This window comes from Erpetoichthys calabaricus, chromosome 6 (assembly GCF_900747795.2).
Source record: "Erpetoichthys calabaricus chromosome 6, fErpCal1.3, whole genome shotgun sequence".
NCBI lineage: Eukaryota > Metazoa > Chordata > Cladistia > Polypteriformes > Polypteridae > Erpetoichthys > Erpetoichthys calabaricus.
In genome coordinates, this window is record NC_041399.2 from 168,185,697 (window position 1) to 168,210,690 (window position 24,994).

The 24,994-nt window shown below is 39.8% G+C and overlaps 2 protein-coding genes across 6 annotated transcripts in view; one reads left to right on the plus strand and one right to left on the minus strand.

The window, feature by feature from the left end:
* Window positions 1–16,650, plus strand: part of pfkpa (phosphofructokinase, platelet a) — a 116,480-nt gene extending 99,830 nt beyond the window's left edge. For all 5 annotated transcript variants that reach the window (XM_051929333.1, XM_028804104.2, XM_051929334.1 and 2 more), the window contains 3 exons: window positions 1,856–1,955; window positions 13,319–13,424; window positions 16,071–16,650. In XM_051929333.1, the coding sequence (XP_051785293.1) occupies window positions 1,856–1,955; window positions 13,319–13,424; window positions 16,071–16,224 (360 nt within the window). In that variant the 3' untranslated portion in view covers window positions 16,225–16,650. The remainder of the gene's footprint in view (window positions 1–1,855; window positions 1,956–13,318; window positions 13,425–16,070) is intronic.
* Window positions 1–24,994, minus strand: part of pitrm1 (pitrilysin metallopeptidase 1) — an 827,899-nt gene that overhangs the window by 739,722 nt on the left and 63,183 nt on the right. The window lies entirely within an intron of this gene.

The window sequence follows — 24,994 nt, forward strand, 5'->3', positions numbered from 1 at the left end:
ATCTTGCTGTTCTTGTATATAGTACATGCTATGATACACCACACATAAACACACTACAGCTACTTAAACCTGTATTGTTATCACATGGTGGAGGATGCAAACTCTAATTCATGTTCTTCATAACTTAGTTCTGTCATGAGCATGAGTCTGCAGAAACTCGATGGTCCTTTAATCCTCCATTGTCTAATGCTTGTGACTTTTTGGCACACTGCAACAGCAACTTGTTTTTTTGCTGACAGGGCTGGTACTTAGTGAGGTCATCAGCTCCCATGACAAAGTACCTGAATGGTGTGTTCTTATATACCTCTTGCTGCTTTAGTTAGCTGTTATTTGACTGAATGTAGCATTTTAGTTTATGCACACTGGAGTGCGACTGGCTGGATTTTGGACTGAGTCCCTTTTCCTTTACACTTACATTTCATAGTGTTTAGTACAAAAAAGCCCTATATGGGCTACTGATATGCTGGTGCTGGAGTATGTGAATTTCCCCTTGGGATTAATAATCTAATCTATCTATCTATCTATCTATCTATCTATCTATCTATCTATCTATCTATCTATCTATCTAATGGTCTAATGGCAGTGATCTGATGCATTGTTGTCCCACATTCAATGCCACATACATCTTTAACATTGTCCGCTTTCTAACTCTGAAATTCACACTTACACAACTTGCCTATCTACTTTAAGCAGTAGCAGGAAAATGTCCCATTTCATAGTCATGCCAAGAGTTTGATTTTGAAAACACCATTTACATGTTAATTAAAGCCTTACAGGTGCACTTGTGTGAGCTGAGATGCTGGTGGTCAACTGACCCTGCTTTGGTTTTATTTTATGTTCCTTGCTAGAAGGGAGGTTGGGGGTAGAGCCAAGATAATATCATTGTTCTTTCACCTCGTACAGAAGCAGAAACCACTACGATTACTTCCTCTTAAATCAGTTCCGTTCCTGTAAGGCACTCTCCAGACTCTCATGAATTACATTTTCATGCATGGGTCATGTGTTCCAAATAAAGTGACAACTCAGTGACGGTCGTCTTCCTAAGTTTTACCTTCAGCTGAGAGGTTTATAAGAGGGAGTCAGACTTCATTATGTTTGAATTAAATACTATTGGATGATTTCAAAGCTGACAATTATTTGTGATATCACAAAGTGCTTTGTTGCTCTATACAACTGAGAGTAAGAACTGTTCACTTTTGTTATATATTACTTGCCAAAGTGCCCAGTGTTGCCTGGGTGTAAATAAATATGAGAAGATTTGCCTTTAGAAAATTCAACATGGCTGAACACAACCCACGATGAGACAAAAACACGTATTCTTAGACAAAAGCTTTAATCCTGTGAGACACTGAAATTGTTATGCGAAACAATTAAGAAGAAAACACTTTACTTACCTGTAGACTTAGATGAGATTCTGCTTTGTAAAACTTTGTACACATGGTGGTGATTGTACCCTCGTCTCAACACCAGCACACTACTGCGGCCTGTTGGGAAATGAAGTCCCTTTATCAATGCTGTTTATCTGAGACTCCCAATTCCCATTAAAACTCCTCTTCCTATTATGACATATAATCTGTATTTTAAGTTGGACCAACAGCAAGGTACATGCAACATTTAATCAAAATCAGTTGTTTTTATGTGATTAGTGAATAAGCTAAACAGTCAATATTTTATTGATATATAATTTTGTTTATATAGATTACGGATGCAGGGTACTAGTTTATAGGTCTTTGTAAAGGTTTTACTGAAGAAAACTGTATTTGGTTATTTCTTTGCTTGTTCTTATTATGGTCTTGCTACTGATGTTTCCTAGAAACTTTGAAGTGTAATCTTCAATTAACTTGTACTTTTACAGGGTGGTTCACCTTCACCATTTGATAGAAACTTTGGAACCAAGATAGCAGCTAAAGCAATGCTGTGGATTTCTCGCAAGCTTAAGGAAACCTACAGACAAGGTATTATCTTCTTACGTAATACCAGCTTTCATATACATTATTGCCTCTTTCTAAGAATCCATAAGAACTCTCTTCAGTTATCCATTTAATTTATTTTTGTATAGCACTGTTAATTGAGGACAGGCTCAGAAGGCTTTCACAAGTTCCCAGCTATAATAACAAAAATAATTTAGTCATGCAACATTTACACAAATATTATCACATCAGCGAAGGTTCAACTCCTTGGTCTCGATTTTACACAGTTTCTGACCAATTGAATATACATTATATTGTGCATTGTATTGCAGAAGTTTGTATTAATATCTAGAAGCTCTACCATATTGTATGCACTTTAGAACAGGTAATCCACTGCTAAGCCTGTTCAGAGCTGGCCAGTGCTTGGATGGGAAGCCATCTAGGAAAAGCTTGGGTTGCTGCTGGAAGAGGTGTTGCACGATGCGCTTACGCTGTGGTCTGCGTGTGGATTCCAGTGCCCCAGTGTTATCACAGGGACATTTTTCTGTAATAATGGTGCCATCCTTCGGATGAGATGTAAAATCAAGGTCCTGACTCTCTCTGGTCATAAAAGATCCCAGGCTATCCTTTGTAAAGAGTAGGGTGTACCCCGATGTCCAGGCTAAATTGCCCATCACGTCCTAGTCATTCTGGCCCCCTAACCATACCTTGTCCCTAATTGGCTCTCACTGTTACCCCTTCACCACCTATTAGTGTGTGTGTGTGGTGAGTGTATTGGCACTAAAAGGCTGCCGTTGCATCATCCAGGTGGGTGCTACACATTAGTGTTGGTTGAATTGGCTCCTCACTCTCTGTGTAAAGCATTTTGAGTAGTGACAAAAGTGCTTTATAAATGTAAAGAATTATTATTAATTATCACCTTAGCACAAAACATATTCAGAAGGAGAGAAAAAGTCCTTCTATTAATAATGGCTGCAAAAAATTGTCTTAAGTATTTATAATGTGGGATTCCTGATTCATGGTATATTACTAGAATTCAGAAACGGAGAGGAAAGGTTTACAGGCATACAAGTTTAAAAAAATGAAAAAGTACTGAAAATGTACTTTAGGTGAGTGAAAGGTATAATCCAACTCGAATCTGGCTTTAGTTGGACCACATGTAAACTTAGAGTAGACTGAAGGGGGCATGGTGTGCCCTCTACCTTCGGCACCATTTGGGAATTGAGGGTTCACTGTTTACATACATTATAGAAGCAACCACAGGGAGGAGGTTTATATGGCCAATTTCTGTGAACATATTTGAGCCAAGTGGAGGAGGCAGGATGATTTATATAAAGTAGAGGCGTGAAGAGAGGAGACTGAGGGCAGGGGGTTGTGGGATAGCTGTTACTTCTGTTCTTCCAAGTTCCTAACAGGGCAAACTGGTCTGCAGAAGCCTGATACTTGTTGTCTTTTGCTTTGTAAGCCAAACTTTTATGAGTTAATTTAATAAGACCATTTTGTATGTCATTTATTAATGTTGTGTATTGTCTTGTATTTTAATTTTCAGGATCCTGAGTTGGCACTAGTTAGAAGTGTGGCATAATATACTATATTATACTATTTACCGCATACACAACCAAATAATAAATTATATATTTATATGATTTTTATATGGTTGTAAAATATACCATAAACCTTTGGCCTAGACACAATAGCTAAGACCAATTGCATCTTGAAAACCTGTTGTAGCAATTAATAGAGTGACACCACCAAACTAAGTAATTAGATACAGAAATTTGGGCAAAAAGTCTTTGACTCTTACAAGGTTTGTAGATCCTGGAAATTTGGTTTTCTGTACAGTTGTAATAACCTTATAATATCGCTACAAAACTGTTACACCATTAACCATGTCTGGCAGCTGCTTACAATGTTACTGTGGTATTGCATGAAATTCTACCAGGAGCCATGCCACCAGCTCTTCAGAACAAGCAATCCACCTGAAGCTAAGCATATTTGGTTTCAGTCAGTATTTGGATGAGAGACCAACCAGGAAAGCTTTGGCTGCTGCTGGAAGAGGAGCAGGTGTGGTGAGCAGGGGGAGCTTAACCTGTGTATCCCAATGCCCCAGTGCACTGACGTGGACAATGTTCGGCAAAAAAATGGAGTCATCCTTAGGTCCGACTCTCTGTGGTCATAAAAGATGGGTGTCTTTCAAAAAGAGTTGCCCCTGATGTCCTTCCTAAATTGTCCATCACTGCCTCATCCGTTCTGCTCCCTAATTATCCCGTCTGTATTTGGTGATCTCTGTCAGACCTTCTCCACCTGATAGATAACATGTGGTGAGCATACTGGCACAAGAATGACTGCCATTGCATCATCCAGGTGGATGCCTCACATTGGTGATAGTAGAGTAGCTAGAAAATCGCTATATAAATGTAATCAATTATTATTATTATTGCAGAATTCTTTATAAGCAGCATTCTCAAGAGCTGCTAGCCTGTCATTGGTGTCAAGAAAAGCTATAAAACCAGCTGTATGCATGACGACCTCTGCTAGCCAGCTACATGCTGCTAGTAAAGACTAGAAGATAGTAGACAATATGACCACATTGTTCTTTCATTTGACTACAATATCAAGTGATAGCAACCCATTCAGCCAGTTCTCAGACGGGCATTGTCCATTATTTCACAGACTAGGAGTGTACATTGAATTAATTTTTCACAGCTTAATAGCCTCTTGACTATTTTTATTCCAGTATGTTACATTGCTGTCTTTTTCCTTTTAGTGAGTGTCTTTATCAATATTTGTGTATAATCTTGTCAATTCATGGATTTTCTTACTGCTTTTTTTATTTTTTGAATTGTGAACACACTGTAGTTAAATTTGTTCTTCATTCTTTTTATCTTGTCTCTCTTTCTCTTGTTGCTGTCTGCATGGATTGCCTTAGATGAAGGTAAATCATTTACATTTTTTCAAGCAAAGCTAAATGTTAACAACACTACAAATAGAAGGTGTTGTACAGCAACCTCAGGTACTGTAATTTCATTGAATAGTCCTCAGAAAAGTCTATTCATTCATCCATTTTTCTAAATACACTTATTGCCAATTCGTCCTTTTCACCTAAGTGGATCTAAACTCTGCACACAGACGTTTTGACATCAGACCAGATGATCATACCAATCAGGAGCTGTCTACCAACACATACCTTGTAGATTACAGATGTACTGCACATAAGAAACACACACAATTTCAAGGAGCAGCTGTTGAAAGAAGTTTAATGCCATAGACACTTTAGTGATTCTTCTTGTAAAGTTAGTAAAGATGCTTACAAGGTAAATCATTTTAAGAAGCAAACAGCACAGAAGAGAGAAATTCAGATGAAGAAACAAACGGAAGTGCACAGTTTGGCAACTGTAGACTCAAAAATGTAGTATGAAAGTACAACCAAGTGCTTTGTAATTACGTGTAGGTGTGCACACGTCATGTCTGCTGAAGTTGTTTTAGGGCATTTAGTCCATTAGACAGTAACAGTAAAAGGAAGCTATCACAGCAGCTTCAAGAGCAACGTAGGAATTAATCCTGCATTTGTTGTTATTCTGTCACAAACGTGCTAATGTACATGGTCACGCTCATTCATACCTGGTCAATTTCACGACGAAACATTGTTTAAATCCTTATCATAGAAGCAGTGCATCCATTGCTGTACACTTTTGTAACTCTGACTTTAGTAACTAAACAATGCAACAACTGTCATAAAAATGGATGTGCTCCCAGAACAACTGATATTTATGTTAACAGACAGTAACAATACACTAACTTATTGATTGTAACATATATTGTACATAAAACCATAAATTAATTAAATGTGACATTCTAAAGCAGAAGAAAAACATTGTCTAGCCTTAAGTCATGTTGTAACATTTTATAGTAGCAACTCCAACCACACTCCCAGGAATGTGGAATTACAGTAGCCTTCTGCTGAAGCTGCTCAATAGGTTGACCAAGATGTCATGCAGACAGTGTTAGGCCAAGTTTATACTACATACAACGTGACGCGTGCTCCAGCGGACGCTACTGCTACGCAAGCATTGTACTGTTCATACTTGCATGTGTACTTTATGTAAATCTGGAAAGATTGCACCAGATGGCAGTGCAAGATATCATCACGGTGAGAACAGGTTCAGCGTCATTGTGTTGTAAATTGCCTGAAACATCCATTAAATTCCGAGGACACCTTGCCACAATATCTCTGAACAGGATGTTTAATGATTACATCCATTAACCCAGGGATGCACCCATTCCAGCTAGCACTAGGCACGAGGCAGAAGCAATCTCTGGACAGGCAACAGTTCATCACAAGGTGAATACAAGCACTCACATACACTGGTGTCATTTTAGCGTCACCAACTCCACAAATCTGCATGTCTTTGTAAGGAAACCGGAGCAGACTAGATAGATAGATAGATAGATAGATAGATAGATAGATAGATAGATAGATAGATAGATAGATAGATAGATAGATAGATAGATAGATAGATAGATAGATAGATAGATAGATAGATAGATAGATAGATAGATAGATAGAGTGGAACCTCGGTTTGCGAGTAACTTGGTTTCCGAGTGTTTTGCAAGACGAGCTAAAATTTTTAATAAATTTTAACTTGATAAACGAGCGAGGTCTTGCAATACGAGTAGTATGTATACACTTTGTCTGCTGAGCATCATGTGATCACAACTGAGCTGATGGTTCTTCTCTCTCTCTCTTGCTGCGGGATTGTGGGCAATTGTCTCCTATTCTCTGTCTGATTCGGCGTGCCTCACTCATATATTCAACATCCATACGAGCGTATACTGTATAATAAAATAATTAAATATTAATAATAAAATACACCTTTTCACCATGTCTTTAATTTTTTTCTCTGTGGCTCAAATACGCCACTGTACATTCTGATGCTGTGCATAAAGGTGCAAAAAAAAAAAGACGACACAGAAGATGGTATGTGAGACCTTTTAAAACATATCGTGTCATTACGTTGGGGAATAGGCAACACTTGAATATAAAAGCACCACGAATGCATTTGTATGTCGGCATTTTACTTCACCACATCGAACCATTCATCAAACATCGACACATACACATCGATCTTGTAGGATCTGCAAGGCGGGCTTTCTGTCACATACTGTAAATAGTAAACATAGTTTACTGTAGATAGTAAACAGAGACTCTGACGTCACATTCCAACTTTTACCACACTGCGCCTCCTGACTTTTTGCTGGTACTGCAACTCGTGCACGCATCATGTTAATTTCTGAGGACCTGCTTAGAGGATGCATCAAATGAACACTGAGAACGTGTGGCAGCCATAACATGTGCGCGTATGTGTTCTGAGCATGAAGTATAAATGAGCCCTTAGGCACACTTCATGACAACCAGAAGCTTAGCCAACGTCTGTCTCTTTGTTTCTGTCTCTAGATAGTACATGCTAGTGCCAGCACTTCTGATTAAGTTAAATAAGTCTGTTGCCATCCCCTGTTCTCATGCTGCTGCCCCAACATACCACTGTGTAGAAGAGCCTATTGTAACCACAGACTGGTAAAACATACGTAGAAGTTTTCCACCCACAACAAAGGACCCGAGCCCCTTCTGGAAATACAGTCAGCTCTGGGCTTTTTTTATATTTGCCTTCTAAATTTGGTTATACAATTAAGATTACTGTCTGCTTGTATAACTGAACCACCTCAACTTTTATTCTCTAGGTTTTATTCTCCGGTTCTGAGTTAAGGCCAGTGGTTTTATTGAATTTGAACTGCAGAGGGTTCAAGCTGCAGCACTCAATCAAGTCCTCTACCACTCCTCCTCCTGTCCACCACCAAAACATGATAGTCAACCCAGAGTTTCTGCAGGCTGGTTAAAGTAGACTTTTATTTTAACAGAGATTTGTTTGCAACAAGAAAGTACAAAACATTGCTACATAAGGTACAACAAAATAATCCAAGCAACAGTAGATGACAACCATTGTAACACACCCAAACATTATGTAAAAATACAATTAACTGTAACAGTTCCATACCATTTTCTAAGCAGGGCTGCGGGGAGAATTTAGAGTTCAGCATGATCCAGGCAACTACGTGAATTCTATGTGAATTCTACTGTGTGGATAAAAAAGATCTTAAATCTGTTGCTGTTGACCCCTGGAAATCTAAATCTCTCGCCTGATAGCAACAAGTGAAACTTAGGAAACTGAGCATGGCTTCTGTCTAAAAGAATTGAGTCTGCCTTCTTTCTAATGTGTTTGTTACACAATGTAGTGAAAGAAAACTGCTAGAAATTGATACTTCTATTGCTATTTTTTTTAATGTTGTTATAGATAGATAGATAGATAGATAGATAGATAGATAGATAGATAGATAGATAGATAGATAGATAGATAGATAGATAGATAGATAGATAGATAGATAGATAGATAGATAGATAGATAGAAATGTGTTTGTCTCCAAGGAAAAAGTTGGCCTTGTATTGAAGCTTGTTAAATAAATAAATATAAAGAAAAACAGTGAGAAATACAGAGCTTCTGTAAGTTTATATTGGAAATGCCAAGGTTTCTAAACCAATATACAGTATAAAAGCCACTTTACAATACATTATATGAATTCTCCTCTCAAAACCTAATTTTTTTATATGTTACTTTACTTACCCCATGTAGTTTGTAATGATGGCCGAGAAAAAAAATGTAACCTCATGCTTTTATGCAGAACAGAAAATAAATCAGAAACATGTTAACAGAGGTTTAATAATAACTAACTCTGGACAATAACAAACATGCTTAAGAACTCCTTTAAACAAATCTCATATTACTCATGTTACATAATCAATGTGTCAAGTTGTCCAGTCATATGCTCATAATGTCCCAAACATATGTATTTTTACTAAAGTATTGTTAAACAAACTACTGCAAGAAAATGCTCTTGTGAGTGAAAACAGAATGCGTCTACATGTGCCTGAGCAGTTGAATTGAAGACCCACCTCTCCACCTCATTCATTGGTCAGGAGTCCAGCATAGTAACAGCTTATTCATTGGCTAACAGTGCGCTGCACATAATACATGTAAAACTAAAGATTAAAATTTAAATAAAAGCAAGTGAAAAACATTTTCTTTATCATTAACTAGAGAATATGCCTTACATTCATGCATAACTGAGATGCCTCAACAAGAAGGTCAGTTTATCCGTACAGTTTCATAGACAGCTGCTATGAATATAAATGTAATGATGGGAGCCTGGTGTAAAATTCAAATGCTTGTTCACATCTCAGTGCATTCCGTTTTCATTCATAAGACCATTTTCAGGAGCTAGTTTCTTTAATAATATTTTAGTAAAAAATACTTGTTTTTGGGAAGTTGAGAGCATACGACTGGTCGACTTGGTTACTTGACATGTGAATTATGCAAAATGAGTACTGCAAGATTTTTAGTGGATGCTTTTGATGTTGTTTGCCATTGTCCAGCATTGGCCACCATAGTCCCGACCCTTGTTACATCAGAAATCTCCTTTCTGCATGAAAACATAAGAGTAAAATTTTTTCTCAACCATCACAACAAACTACAGTATGTGGGGTAAGTAACATTTTAAAAATATTATTCTAGTATGTGGTTCATTTAAATTAAAGGTTTTAAAAAAAAGCTTTATGGTTTTGTGTATTTTAAAAAATGGAGCTTCCATAGAAAGAATAGCCATTTTGTTTCTTTTTACACGTTTGCTCTGTATTGAGATCACAGGTCAGCTTGTTATCAATTTTGGGGGTCTCAAAAGCATATTTGAAGTGCAGGGAGCGAACAGAAAAGGAGCTCAGATTGTTCTGTAGGAATAGCAAGTTTGAGAATAATGTTATGAAGCACATTAGTGGGTGCAGATTTATACTGACCCTAACTGCATATCTGTGAAAATGGATCAAAAAATCATGCCAGCTTCTGCCATGGTACAAAGCTGGTATTGTCCATCAAACACTAATGCTTTAGTACTGTATAGCTATGTCCAAACTACTGTTTTGTGAAACAACAAACTTTAAATCTTAAGGTTTAAGACTGTAATCCAGCTGATCGTTTCTCTTGTGTTTTGTCTTTATTTTACATTATTACATTTTCCCTTCCTAAAGAAAAGAAGTCTTGTACATTGATGATGCCACCCTTGACACCCTTAAGTTGGAGACATAAATATATTTAGTGCTTAAATCCAAAAGTTATTTTTTTACTACTTCACTGCTAAACCTTTTCCCAATTTTTTGCAGGGTTATTTAACACCTTTTTAAAAGCAGCTGTAGAAAGTAAGTTAGGGGGAGGCTTCTGAAGTGGCAATGTGTCATACAGGACGACTTCGCAAAGTGACATATGGGTGCTGAATGTGTTACATTTTCTCTTTATGGTGGCATCCCTTACAAGATTTCTTTCTTGAGTGCCAGGTCAGAGTAAAGGGCCCACCTAAGCTTGGCTGGGTTTGCATTGAATAAAGCACCTTACACTAATAGTTTAGGTAACTTTATTTTGTTTAAAGTGCATTTACAGGTGCTGGTCATAAAATTAGAATATCATGACAAAGTTGATTTATTTCAGTAATTCCACTCAAAAAGTGAAACTTGTATATTAGATTCATTCATTACACACAGACTGATGTATTTCAAATGTTTATTTCTTTTAATGTTGATGATTATAACTGACAACTAATGAAAGTCCCAAATTCAGTATCTCGGAAAATTAGAATATTGTGAAAAGGTTCAATATTAAATACACCTGGTGCCACACTCTAATCAGCTAATTAACTCAAAACACCTGCAAAAGCTTTTAAATGGTCTCTCAGTCTAGTTCTGTAGGCTACACAATCATGGGGAAGACTGCTGACTTGACAGATGTCCAAAAGACGACCATTGACACCTTGCACTAGGAGGGCAAGACACAAAAGGTAATTGCTAAAGAGGCTGGCTGTTCACAGAGCTCTGTGTCCAAGCACATTAATAGAGAGGCGAAGGGAAGGACAAGATGTGGTAGAAAAAAGTGTACAAGCAATAGAGATAACCGCACCCTGGAGAGGATTGTGAAACAAAACCCATTCAAAAATGTGGGGGAGATTCACAAAGAGTGGACTGCAGCTGGAGTCAGTGCTTCAAGAACCACCATGCACAGACGTATGCAAGACATGGGTTTCAGCTGTCGCATTCCTTGTGTCAAGCCACTCTTGAACAAGCGACAGCGTCAGAAGCGTCTCGCCTGCTGAGTGGTCCAAAGTTATGTTCTCTTATGAAAGTAAATTTTGCATTTCCTTTGGAAATCAAGGTCCCAGAGTCTGGAAGAGGAGAGGAGAGGCACAGAATCCACGTTGCTTGAGGTCCAGTGTAAAGTTTCCACAGTCAGTGATGGTTTGGGTGCCATGTCATCTGCTGGTGTTGGTCCATTGTGTTTTCTGAGGTCCAAGGTCAACGCAGCCGTCTACCAGGAAGTTTTAGAGCACTTTATGCTTCCTGCTGCTGATGAACTTTATGGAGATGCAGATTTCATTTTCCAACAGGACCTGACCCTGCACACAGTGCCAAAACTACCAGTACCTGGTTTAAGGACCATGGTATCCCTGTTCTTGATTGGCCAGCAAACTCGCCTGACCTTAACCCCATAGAAAATCTATGGGGTATTGTGAAGAGGAACATGCAATACGCCAAACCCATCAATTCAGAAGAGCTGAAGGCCACTATCAGAGCAACATGGGCTCTCATAACACCTGAGCAGTGCCACAGACTGATCGACTCCATGCCACGCCGCATTGCTGCAGTAATCCAGGCCAAAGGAGCCCCAACTAAATATTGAGTGCTGTACATGCTCATACTTTTCATGTTCATACCTTTCAGTTGGCCAACATTTCTAAAAATCCTTTTTTTGCATTGGTCTTAACTGATAGTCTAATTTTCCGAGATACTGAATTTGGGACTTTCATTAGTTGTCAGTTATAATCATCAACATTAAAAGAAATAAACATTTGAAATACATCAGTCTGTGTGTAATGAATGAATCTAATATACAAGTTTCACTTTTTGAATGGAATTACTGAAATAAATCAAATTTGTCATGATATTCTAATTTTATGACCAGCACCTGTATATCTTTCACCTCAGAAGTTCAGTAACAGTTGTTCAGAGCTCCTATACGTCTGAGTTGATAGCCAACCATAGTTGCTTGAAATTCAATATGTAATTAAGAGTTCTTACTAAAATGGTGTGCCTCTCCTGTATTCAAATTAAATTTGTCTTGGGAGTTTTGTGAATACAGACATTTGATGAAAGGGGTTTCTGTGTCATTTTATGTATAAAGCTTTCATATTGTAGAGATTTGACTGATACACCTGGCAGCCATCTTCATTGCCCATATCCCTGAACGACTCCTGCACATACCAAATTATAGGTCAAAAGTTAACACTCTGCCATACTGTAATGGTTGCAATGATGCAAAGATTCACACTGTCCAAAGATGGCAATTTGTTTATTTGTGGGGACACAGGAACACACCTAGCCTTGGCCTGGCACACACACAGACACTGATAAATAATAATGAATGTATTAATCAAAGCACAGAAAAAGAGCACATGATACAACCAAAACCATGTATGCAAAGGCCCTCCCCAATGGCAATAATAAAATGCAACACAGCACAACAAACAAACACTAACGAAAATGTCCAAAACACTCCAATGGATGAGTTAAAGTAATAACACTGTGAACAGCTTTCCGAAAGGAATGTAAGGTTTTCTCCTACCAGTTCCTGATGTATAGTGCGGTGATTGAGTGTGCTCCCCAAACAAAAACGTATCCAATCGGGATGGACTCACACAGATAAGCAGCACATACATCCAGATATAAACTGTAATCCAAGCGATGAGTTGTAAACCAATGGAGTGTGAGAGGTGTGTGAACAAAGAGATGAACAATCGCAATTCCCACTGAGTTTTTCAGGTTCCTTTTTAAAGGGCCTACTTGCTCAATCTTCTTCCCAGCAGCCCCTGCATCCTCCAAAACTGTCCAATAATGTTATATCGCCGAGGCTGCTGGGATATGTAGTCTTCTGTTTGGAAAGGTGGAATACAATTGAACATGAATTTAAGTTTTATTCATTTTTAGGCATGCTTTTCCATGACACTGTAATGTGAGTCAAGAGTTTTTGGAGGATTTTTTAGCTATTTAAACATATGTACGTTTTTACAAGAAAATACCAGTTGACATGATTTTCTATTTATATATTGGTAGAATCTTGCAAATTTAATAATTTTTATTTTAAAAAATACATTTGCTTGAAAGAAGTGTGTTCAACACAAGAACTAGCCAGATATCTGTTGTACAGTTAGTCATCTGGACAACATGCACAATATGGATTACTCTGTTCTTGTCTTTCCAGGGCGAGTGTTTGCTAACACAGAGGACTCGGTGTGCTTGCTGGGAATGCATCGGCGTGCCCTTATCTTCCAGCCAGTTGTTCAGCTTAAGGAAGAGACGGACTTTGTGTAAGTTATAGCACACCTGAACAGAGGGCAGAGAAAAAAACCATGGTCTTAAAAAGAAGTAAACATTTACTAAGCACAAAAACCCACCATTAAATGATGGTTGATCGCACAGGTGAGATGTGCGGACTTTGTTGAGAGATCGCCAAGAGTGTTGCCTTCTCTTTCCAGCAGCTGTAGTCTGTCAGACAGCTTGGCTGGAAGGTGGACTTAAAATGCTAGGAGCTTCATGCAGTGACTTCTGCCGCTCATTTAAACAGTATGCTGTTAATTGAACTGCTTACTTGTGGTGGAGATTATTAAACGGATGTGCGTGCTACTGAGTGCATTCAGTAACATGCACACAAAAGCACAAAAAATTGAAAACCATGAGAATGTCTCTAGTGAGCAGTATTATTCCTCATCATTAATGACGGCTACATATACTCGCCTGCGTCAAATCTACCTTGCCTTATTTGAAAGTCGCTACTTTGAAAGGTAATTGAAATTCAGCCGAACAAATATTTTGGGGTTATTACGGACACATTCTTATTTATGGAATTGTCCGTGGCACGAAGCTCAACTGTAGCTAAGTAGAACCATCTCCACTCTTCCAATTCATGTTTTAATGTATGTTTAGAACGTCCACTGCACATGTAGTGTTTTCTTTCAGACGGCGTTTGAAAGAACCAATTATACACGGGTGAACATTTTGTGATCTGAAAGATCCACTGTCAGCCTGTCACCATGCCATTGTACGACGTAACTGACAGTTTGAAAGGAGAGGATAATATACAGTATATCATGGTCGGTATGAAAACCTGCAGCATTGTATCTTGAGCACACCAAAGACTCTTTTTGTAATCTCAGACATGCTTTACCATGCTCATCTCTTAGGGGATAATTCATATAAAACCCAGAGTGGAAACCTTTCAGCATTTTGCAGCACTTCTTGGATGGGACAGCCATTGTGTAGATTGGCTTCCAATAATTGAAAATATTCATGAGATCAAATAATTTTCCTACCATTCTCTTAAATATTATTAGATTAGATTAGAACTTTATTAATCCCCTGGGCAAATTGAAATGCATACAGCAGCGTAAACATAAAAATGATACAGACTCAGAGGACAGATAATACATCCAATCACTCAATCGATAAATAAATACAAATTTTTCATGATGGCATCCAGTTTTGCCACCATTCTCTTTTTCATAACAGTTCCCAGTGAGTCCAGGGCACGCCCTGTGATGCAGCAGGCTTACCCGATAAGTTTGTTCAGGCATTATGCTTCTTTTGTGCTTAGATTGCTTCCCCAGGAGACTGTAGTGTAGAACACCTCACTGGCTACTATGAACCGGTGGAACATTTCCAGAAGCTTGCTGCACACATCAAGAAACCGGAGTCTCCTTATGAAGTGCAGTCTGCTCTGACCCTTCTTGTACAGCACCACTTTGTTGTCAGACCAATCCAGTTTGTTTACGTGAATGCCTGGGTACTTGTAGCTCTGCACCACTTCCACGTCCTCACCGAATGGTGACTGGTCTCAGAGGCTTCTTGGCTCATCGAAAGTCTACCACCAGCTCTTTTGTCTTACTGATATTGAGTTGCAGGTTGCTGTCGCTGCACAAGATGAAGTCCTCTGTGACTTTCCTGTACTCTGACTCATCTCCTTTATTAATGCAGCCTATGATGGACGAGCCATCTAACAATTTCAGTAAATAGAAAGCTCTGCTATTGTGCTGGAAATCTGTTGTGTTGAGGGTAAACAGGAGGGCAGACATGACAATTCTCTGAGGTGCTCCAGTATTACACACCGCCATTTTGTACACACACTGCCATCTATTGGTTGAGGTAGTCTACAATCCAAGAGATTGTGGAAACATCAAGATTCAAAGCCTTGAGCTTTTCCTCCAGTTGATGAGTAATTGTTTATATTTTTTTAGCTTTTAGCTCCATTAACTGACAAATCAGTTTTGGGTTAACAGGCCTTGCATGCCACTAAAGCCTAGCAGATTGGGCTCTGTGCCAACTTTGTCCTACAACAGAGTTGACCAAAAAGAGGTGACGTGTAATATACAGGCACACATGAAGTAATGCTTTATATGGACAGGACATCCCTGAAGTTGTGAGGTTTGAACTCATGTCTGTGATGAAGATGCCTCCACTGCCTGTCCTTGGAATGAAATCATCATCATGAATGCACTTTGACAAACACGTCTAATCTGTCACATCCATAATATCCATCCATCCATTTTCCAACCCGCTGAATCCGAACACAGGGTCACGGGGGTCTGCTGGAGCCAATCCCAGCCAACACTGGGCACAAGGCAGGAACCAATCCTGGGCAGGGTGCCAACCCACCGCAGGACACACACAAACACACCCACACACCAAGCACACACTAGGGCCAATTTAGAATCGCCAATCCACCTAACCTGCATGTCTTTGGACTGTGGGAGGAAACTGGAGTGCCCGGAGGAAACCCACGCAGACACAGGGAGAACATGCAAACTCCATGCAGGGAGGACCCGGGAAGCGAACCCGGGTCTCCTAACTGCGAGGCAGCAGCGCTACCACTGCGCCACCGTGCCGCCCTTATCCATAATATTGAATTTTAATATGTAATGTTTTTAATAGTGAAAACATGTTTGCACTTTATTTCACAGGCACAGAATTCCTAACGAACAATGGTGGCTAAAGCTACGCCCACTGATGAAGATTTTGGCCAAGTACAAGACAAGCTACGATGTGTCCGATTCTGGGCAGCTTGAGCACGTAGTACGCAACAGATCCAAAGAGACTGAGAATGTAGCAATCTGATGGGACATACCTCTGTCATAGTCACTGTAGGTCAATTTGTTTTTCCACCAAATTGAAAAGTGTGCTAAGCCTTCTCCTAAATTATGATTTAAGTTATTTTACCAGCACTTTATGTGAAACAAGGGTTCCTGTCAACAAGTATTTGACCTCCATTAGTGTGCCTGGAGAGAAGAAAGTCCAGAAGAGAACAGCAATGATTTGCTTAACAAAGGAATGTCACGTTCTGCTTGATACATAAACTTATCCGCTTGTCTCCATACACTTGTGTTGCTTAGTATAAATACATATATATATTTATTATATATGTATGTGTAATTGCACTTTGTTAACATCTATAGTCTCTGTAATACATCCAAATAAAACTAGCGAGCTGTGTGAAACGTTTGTGTTTGTGAGACCAATGCAATAAATATATTTGCAATCTGACTCATTTTTTTTCCATGCATTGTGTTAACTGCTTTGAGTTTATTTTTTTATTTGACCAGTCCTTTTCTACACTCCAATTTCTTTCTACAGAGGAAAATATTAATAATTCTGTGTAGTATAGGTATTTGTGTATAGTAAAGCAGCAAAGGCTATATACCATTTTATCTGAATTTCAACGCATTATAATAGCAAACTAGGGGGCTCCGCCCCCTGCTCGCTTCGCTCGCCAACCCCTGGCGTTGGGACATGACAAAGAGTGAGATGTATGAATTAGATATAGAATAGTGTGCAGCTTTGGATGATGCGCATAGAAATAACAAATAAAGTATCAAGAAGCGGAAAGCAAATGTCTATGCGTTGGAATGTAGGTGTGTTGTTTTTATCAGGACGTAAATGTAGAACAATATCTCTGTGAAATGGAGGCTCACCATCTTTACTTTGAAAGACAATTGCCACTTCATTAACGACGGGCAGATTGTATCGTCTTGGATCTTGTTCTTTGTCCTTTATCAAGACCAAAGCAATTGTAGTTGCCGCTATACCTTCTGCATTTGCTTTTGTATTTGCCTCCTTTTCAACTTCATGTAGCATTTTTATAGACTTAGCTAATGGGTGATTGTTTATGACATGAGTGACGTTTCTCATTATAAGCTCTGTGCATTGTTTGTTTTCAGGAAGGTTCATGCGTTGATAGATTGCCTCATCTGGATCTAGGATGTAGATTTGTGCATATTTGCGTTGTTGATTTGTTTGAGGGTGCACTGTTCCAATGCGATGCAATATTTGTCCACATATGCGAAAGCAGTATGGGCCATTGCCTTTTGGTGGCCTGATATGTACTCCGGTAGATGCAAAAGCAAATGAACTATTGTAGGATCTAATGCAGTTCATAAAGTTTTTACTTTCAGGGACATCGTTAGTTAGAAGCTTCTTTAGATATTCAGGATATGAATGTAAAGGAGGCAGTGTAATCTGACCTTTTTGACAACAACGTGTAAATTCATTATTTGTACTGCCAGTTGTTTCTTCTGTGAAGTTAAGTGAATGACAATGATTGCAAATGACATTCATTAATCCCAATGAATTTTCCTCAATAGTGGATTCCTTATTGAAGGCGTTTTCAGCCATTTGCCGTAAGCGTTTAACAGGTGTGCGGCGTTGATGTCCGCGACGGGCATGTTTTGCTTTTTGCGTTTGATTGCCTTTTTGTTGCATGTCCATTATTTGTGACGCGCTATTTTTTTCTTTTTTTTTATTCGCCTCCGCTTTGCGCAAAGTCCGTTTCAGTCTACGTCGTGCATTGTTTGTATCGAGCCTTGTCCGTTTTTGTATGTCGGTCATTTGAGCTTTGTGCTTTTCGCATCTTGCTTTTTTTTTTTCTGTCAGTTCATTTGCGCGTTGTACACGTCTCCGTTCATTTATTCTGTCTCTTCGCTCCCTTTTTTGTATGTATGATACGCAAGCTCTTTCGGTTTGAAATCGTGCTTCTTTCGATGCAGCAATTTGACACGCGCGCTGAATGCGTCTACGTTCATTGTGTCTGTCCATTTGGGCACGTCTCTGTAACGGTGTCACTTGTGCTTTGCGTTTTTTGATCCGAGACATTTTTTCTTCCGGTGTTTCAGAAGCGCGTTTTATGCGCCGCCGTCTATTTTCTTGTTTCTTTCGTGTTCGTGTGTTTGTTCCCGTTATCCTTTCCGAATCGTTTTGTACCCGTGACCGTGTATTCATGACTTGTTTCTTTCTCAGCATGCGAAATATGGATAAGTAATAAGGAGGATCGCACTCACTGTTAATATGTATCCTTTTCTGCAGTTGAACGGTTAATAGTGCTTTATTGAAAGGACATCCACCTATGCTGACACCTATGCCGAACACCTATGCTGCCTAGTGTGAAGGTGTCGATGTTCACTTTAGAATATGTGGCTTTGGGTGTCACTTCTTATGGATGTATGGGGGGGATTGTTGTTGCGCGAGCGTCTTCTTTCTTTTTATGTTCCTGTGTCTTGTTTGAATCCCCCTCTTTGTGTGTGTCCCGTCCCTTGCTTGTAGGGTCTGTGGGGTGGTTTTGTGTTCTTTTTTTTTGTCTTCCATGGGCTTGTTGAATCCCCCTCTTGGTGTGTGTCCCGTCCCGTCCCGTCCCGTGCCTGAAGGGTGTGGTTGGTGTGTGGTCGTGCCTTGCTGTTGTGCGCTCATCTGTTCTTTTTTTTTGGTGTGTTTAGTTTCGTGTGCAATGTGTTTCGTGCTTTGCCCGCGTTTGACTACTTCTTTATGCGCCTTTTCCTTTTTCTTTTGTCCGCCTTTCTCCGACTCTCGCGGACTCTTTTTGCGCCTGCGCCTCTCGCGGACCCTCATCCGCCTCTCTCACCCTCTTTTGTCCGCCTTTCTCCTCATCCGCCTCTCTAGCCCTCTTTTGTCCGCCTTTCTCGGCTCCTCAGCCGACTCTCGCGGACTCTTTTTGCGCCTGCGCAGTACCTCTTTTTGCAGCCAAGGCCCATTGCCGGATGTGCCTGCGTCCATCATCCGGTTTAGCATTCTCGGTTAGTAATATGGATTATGTTAAATAAGTTAGCTAAAAAAGGGTTCACAACAATTGAACGTTTATTTTTTGTTACAGCAATGCTCACGACTTCTTTATAGTTGAGAGTTATAAAGTTTGATGTTAGGCACACCATATTGGAATGAAACAAAGCCACTGCAACAGCCAAAGCTGACCGAGCTATGGCTTAGGAAGGAGTGTTGTGTCAGTGTCCACCTCCTTAACATTTCCTGGCCTGCCCTGCACCTACTAAAAGATAGCTATATCAGGTCTTGAATTTCCATGTAGATTGCCTTATAATATATATATATATATATACACACACACACACACACACTAGGGGGCTCCTCTCCCAGCTTGCTTCACTTGCCATTCCCAGGGTCAGGCACTAGACACCCTCTATCTCGCGGATAAGCCACTCGAAGGGTGTCAGAACACTCCTCCATTAGAGAAAGCGATTGTATTTAAGTGATGGTATTTAAAGAAATGGTATAAAGAAGAGTGTGCAGGGTGTGGGAGGAAGACGGTTTGGTCCTTAGTTATTATAGATAGAAAACCAGTTACTTGAATATTTCACTACAACTGTCTTTTTTAAATGCCAATGAATAATAAAACATAGTAAAAGTTAAAAGTAAATTACATTAACACCACATCAAAAACAATATTATGAATTACTTTATCCTCTAACTTACATTGTATAAATGTTGGTTTTTTACATTTATGTTCGTATATTGTTCCGGATTTTTTTTTTTTTCCCCGATGTTCATTATCAGCTCTTGCTGCTCTTTTCCTATCATTAGAACATTAGAACACTCTAGACGAGAACAGGCCATTCAACCCAACAAAGCTCGCCAGTCCTATCCACTTATTTCTTCCAAAAAAACATAGTCGAGTTTTGAAAGACCCTGAAGTCTTACTGTCCACCATGCTAATTGGTAGCTTATTTCCAAGTGTCTATCGTTCTTTGCGTAAAGAAAAACTTCTGAATGTTTGTGCGAAATTTACCCTTACATTATCGCAATGTAAAATTCGACATTCTTGAATAGATAATTTGCTTTTCTGCCTTGCCATTATAACTGACTGCGTTGAAGGGCAAGTTAGCACTGAGAGTATCACAGGGTGGTATGGAAAGAGGATGTGCACAGTGGGAGTAATGATTGGGCGAGTGGTGTGGAGGGGAGTGGTCAAGGCTGAATAACATGGACATGGTTTGCTAAAATAATAATAAATACTTAACAGGCAGAAAGGCTTTCATCATTGCTGCTGTTATGCCATTATAGAATTAGTTGAGAAATAACAATACTTGATTTGCACGTGCTTTTAGAGGCGGATGATGCGACCAACCAAATGTCAGTTGCACGAGTTCAGTGACTGGTGCAGTTTGATTAGCTGTGAAAAAGGAATGAAGGCCTTGCGTTTAACAACCTTGGATTCTTACGAACACAAGTAAGCCCTAGCGAATCGGAAATCCAAGAATGGCAATCAGTTTCTGTTCCGTCAGATATTTGGATGGATGACATATCATGGAGGGTGGGCGCGTCTGGGGAAATGTCATTTAATTCAATAAGCATATCTGTACTAGAGAGGTTTCGTTTTGTGGAGACGTGATTCTGTTGCCTTTTCTGACACCGACTGCTGGCAGAGTGGAGCACAGCAAGTTTAGTTTACAGGTTGTTGTGTGAGTCGGGGAAGCCGCTGGGTTTGAGTCTGTGACCGTTATGTGATCTATATTACTGGCACAGTGGATTAGAACAAGTGTAGTGAACAGGTTGTGTGGTTTGGGCGCCACCTACTGACTCTGGGAAGCCGCTGCATTTGACTCTGGGGCGTGCGCCACGGCGCAATATGCACCTCGGTGGGAAGCCGCTGCATGATGAAATATCATGGAGGGTATATGCGGTGGTGTGGGTAGTCGCGTCAGGGCGGCTGTACAACCTGGCGTGCACGCTTCACCTCAGGTGTAGTTCACAGGTCGTAGGCATGGTAAAGTTTCCATTTAATTCAGTAACCCTATTTGAACTAAAACGGTTTCTTTGTGTGGGCGCCTTCGTTCATTGTTTGTATCCATGACTGTACAGGTTGTGTTGTCTGGGCGCCACCTACTGACTCTGGGAAGCCGCTGCGTTTGACTCTGGGGCGGGTGCCGCCGCGTTTTGGGAAGCCGCTACGTTTGACTCTGGACTCTGGGGTGGGCGCCAAGGCCGCAGTGCGCATGCGTGCGTTTAACTCTGGAGCGGGCGCCAAGGCCGCAGTGTGCATGAGCCTCAGTGCATCCGCCGTGCATAAATTAACTGTGGTTTAGTAAGATAGATGGCTACACAGCTGTCAGTCCAACATCTCATTTTCTTTCAGGTGTATCTGGTTCTGAGTGCTGGGATTCACTGCCTGTTCAAGCTGCACCGAACACAAGACAGCATCCAAATTTGGACAGGGTACCAACATCACGCATATTCATACAGTCATGAACACACCATTCCAAAATTGCATTTATTGAGTTAGTTTTCAAAAACTTCCACATTGGCCAGTGACTCGACTAAATCTCTCCAGTGTCATGATCTGGAGTCACCATGAAAGCAAAAGGGGTTTGAGGCCTCCAAAATCCTTCACAAGCCAGGCCAGCCTCACTCTTAATGTGTTCAGCTTCTAACCTCACAGGCCTTGCAGGCCCAAAAGAGATTTAAGCCTCAAAATAACTTAAATGTGTAAAAATACCCAAGTGCCTTCCAAAGAATTAGAAACTGTAAAATCTTAGCTTGGAAAGTCAGACTATGAAAATAATCTTTAGAAAAATAAGATTAATTTGCAAAATACCAAAACATTGCCGAAAGAGCTCCACAGAGCAAACAGTTGCCTAAATGGCAATTCATAGTAAGCAAGTCTCAAGAGTCACAGTCCAGAAATCAGGTTCCTTAGAAAATGCAAATACAGTATAGCAGAAAATCAAAACCAAGAAATGATAATAATTCACAATAACTATCACAATGATCTCTACTTACACTGCTTATCTCCATGGCCTTTATAGGGCAGTTCTCAAACAGTGATTAACAGGTGGTCCCACCTGCTAAGGTTCTACTCACAAAGAAAGAAATAGTGAGCAATTATAAACATTATAGAAAACATAAAAATCAAATGTATAACAACTCAAACAATAAAAACAATTAAAATACATAAACACATGTAACATCATAACATCCTGTCATTTGACATGCCATATGTAATTGGAAGCATATAAACTATGTGACGCGTAATTAGCTGGGTTACTGAAACATTGTACTTAATTCCTGAAATTCCTGAAAATTATTCAGCAAACACTAAATTCATATTAATATACTAATAGACTAATAGGATGCTGTCCCCAGTTATAAGTAATTTCTGCTCTTGCAATTCAGTGAAAAACACATTACTACAAAGCATTAGCAATTAAAACTTGAAAACAAATGAACAAAAGCTATTTTATATGAATGCTGAAGTAATAATCTGAAACTGACAAGTTTAATTTCACAAAGGTAGCCTTAAGGTGGGTTGCAAATCTAACAAGAAGATAAAGATTTGGAAAATAAAGTCATGTGGTGTCCATTAAATAATACTCTTCACACTTGGTAAGTGTTGTTAACCAGTTAATGTGTCCTTCATATGCGGATACAAACAAGAACCTCAACTCATCAAATGTCATAAAACTAACAAAATGATATTTCTGACAAGCCTAGTCTGCAAACTGTGTTGCTACCAAAGAGTTTGTGAAAATGGAAACTTCCTAAATGATCTTCGTATTCTGTAATAAATGTGATGATGAATTTTAATCTTTAGCATTGATTACAAGCGGTACAATATTTATGTATAATATACTGGAGAGAAGACGTCAATGAATACATTTTAGCACATGCACATGTTAAGATGAATGAGGCTGTCCATGATGATCATCTCATTCTTTATACACTCCATGCTGGAATCCCCATCTCTTTCACACATAAAGTCCAAGCTGTGAATATATTCATACTGTACTACCCATTTTGATCCTGCGGTACTAATTATAAATGTTTTGACAGTTGGTTTTACTATAAATGTACAATCCATCCATCTATTTTCTTCTGTTTATCTGGTCTGGGGAGCTGGGGCAGCAGCCTAAGCACAGATGCCCTGACATTCCTTTTCCCCACCACCTCCTTTAACTCTTGCAGGAGAATACCGAGGTGTTCCCAGGCCAGCCTAGAGATATATAATCTTTCCAGTGTGTCCTGGGTCTGCATAAAGGTATTTTCCTGATTAGACATGCCTGAAACATCTCCCCAAGAGAGGGGTCCAGGAGGCAACCCAATCCGATGCCCAGACCACCCCAACTGGCTCATTTTGATGCCGAGGATCAGCAGCTCTACTTTGAGCCCCTCCTGAATACCCGCACTCCTCAACATATCTCTGACTTCCGGTTGAGCGAACACCTGCGTGACTGGTCGCTGCTGCTCTCAGGTAACTTTTTTATGATTAACTTACAATCTAATGGACTAAGCAGCTGTTTTCATTTTCATTTTGGGCAGATTTATTCGTTGAGTTTTATTTTTCAATCATTTAAAGCTAGACTGATTTCTAGCTTGATTGCTGATTTGGCTGTGTATGGACTATTCTTAGGCCTATCCCCGCTTTGAAACTTACCTGGCTTTGTTCTCTGGACATCCGAGTTGTCTTGAGTCTTCGCTTAACCTGTGGACCAGTAGGATATTTATTTGGTTCGTGTTTGTTTGGTCTCTCCTGTTGCTCGCTATGCTACCTGCGACAGGCCTGCTTCAGTACTCAGCTGCCGAGCTACTCCGACTCCGCTTTTGCCTGTCTGAACCTCCGCTGACTGTCCTGTATCTCCACCCAGACATCATATTCCTCCCCCATCGGAGATACATCCACTGCGGCTCCCGCCGGAGTATCCAAGGTGACAGTTCGAAAATAATAAAACTCCATCTGGTCCAGTTCTCGCCGTCCTCCATGTAATTTAGGCAGAGTCACTGACCACAGTGTGTTAGCCAGCCTAGCCCGGACGGTTAACACCGTTGCTAAATGTGATAACGCCGTTGTCAACTTCGGTCTGCTGAACATCCGCTCACTCACGAGCAAGGGGCCTCTCATCCATGATCTCCTCACTGATGGTAAGTTTGACTTTTTGTGTCTGAGACTTGGCAGCAACATGACTTTTCCCAGCTTAACGAATCCACTCCCCCAGGGTTTGTTTACATCTCTCAATCTTGTGGCTCTGGCTGGAGAGGAGGTCTTGCATTAATGTATCGTGAGAAATGGAAAGTCTTGCTGTTGTCTCTTCCTGCCTTCAGTTCTTTTGGATCTCTTGTGTGTCAATTAAATGGACCTATTCCTACTATTATTGCAACTGTTTACCGGCCCCCTAATGACTTTCTGAACGACTTTGTTGTTTTTCCTTACACACTTGCCTACTGTTTCATCAAACATAATACTTCTGGGGGATTTCAATATACATATTGATAATATCAATGTCCCTATTACGAGACACTTTACATTCTGCCTTGAAAGTTTTGGATTCCAGCAGCATACTGATGTTCCCACTCATTCCAAAGGACATATCTTGGACTTGATTTGCTGTTCTGGAGTTACCCACTTGATTGTACTGCGGATGAACTCCCCATAACTGATTATTTTCTTATTTCATTCAATGTTAAACTTGCACTTTCCAACACTAAGTTTTCCCATCTCATGTCTTTCTGTAATACTAAGAATATTAACTTAGACTCTCTTTCCTCTAGTATTGATTCCCTTATGGACATTCATAATTTATCCACTCCTGAAGAA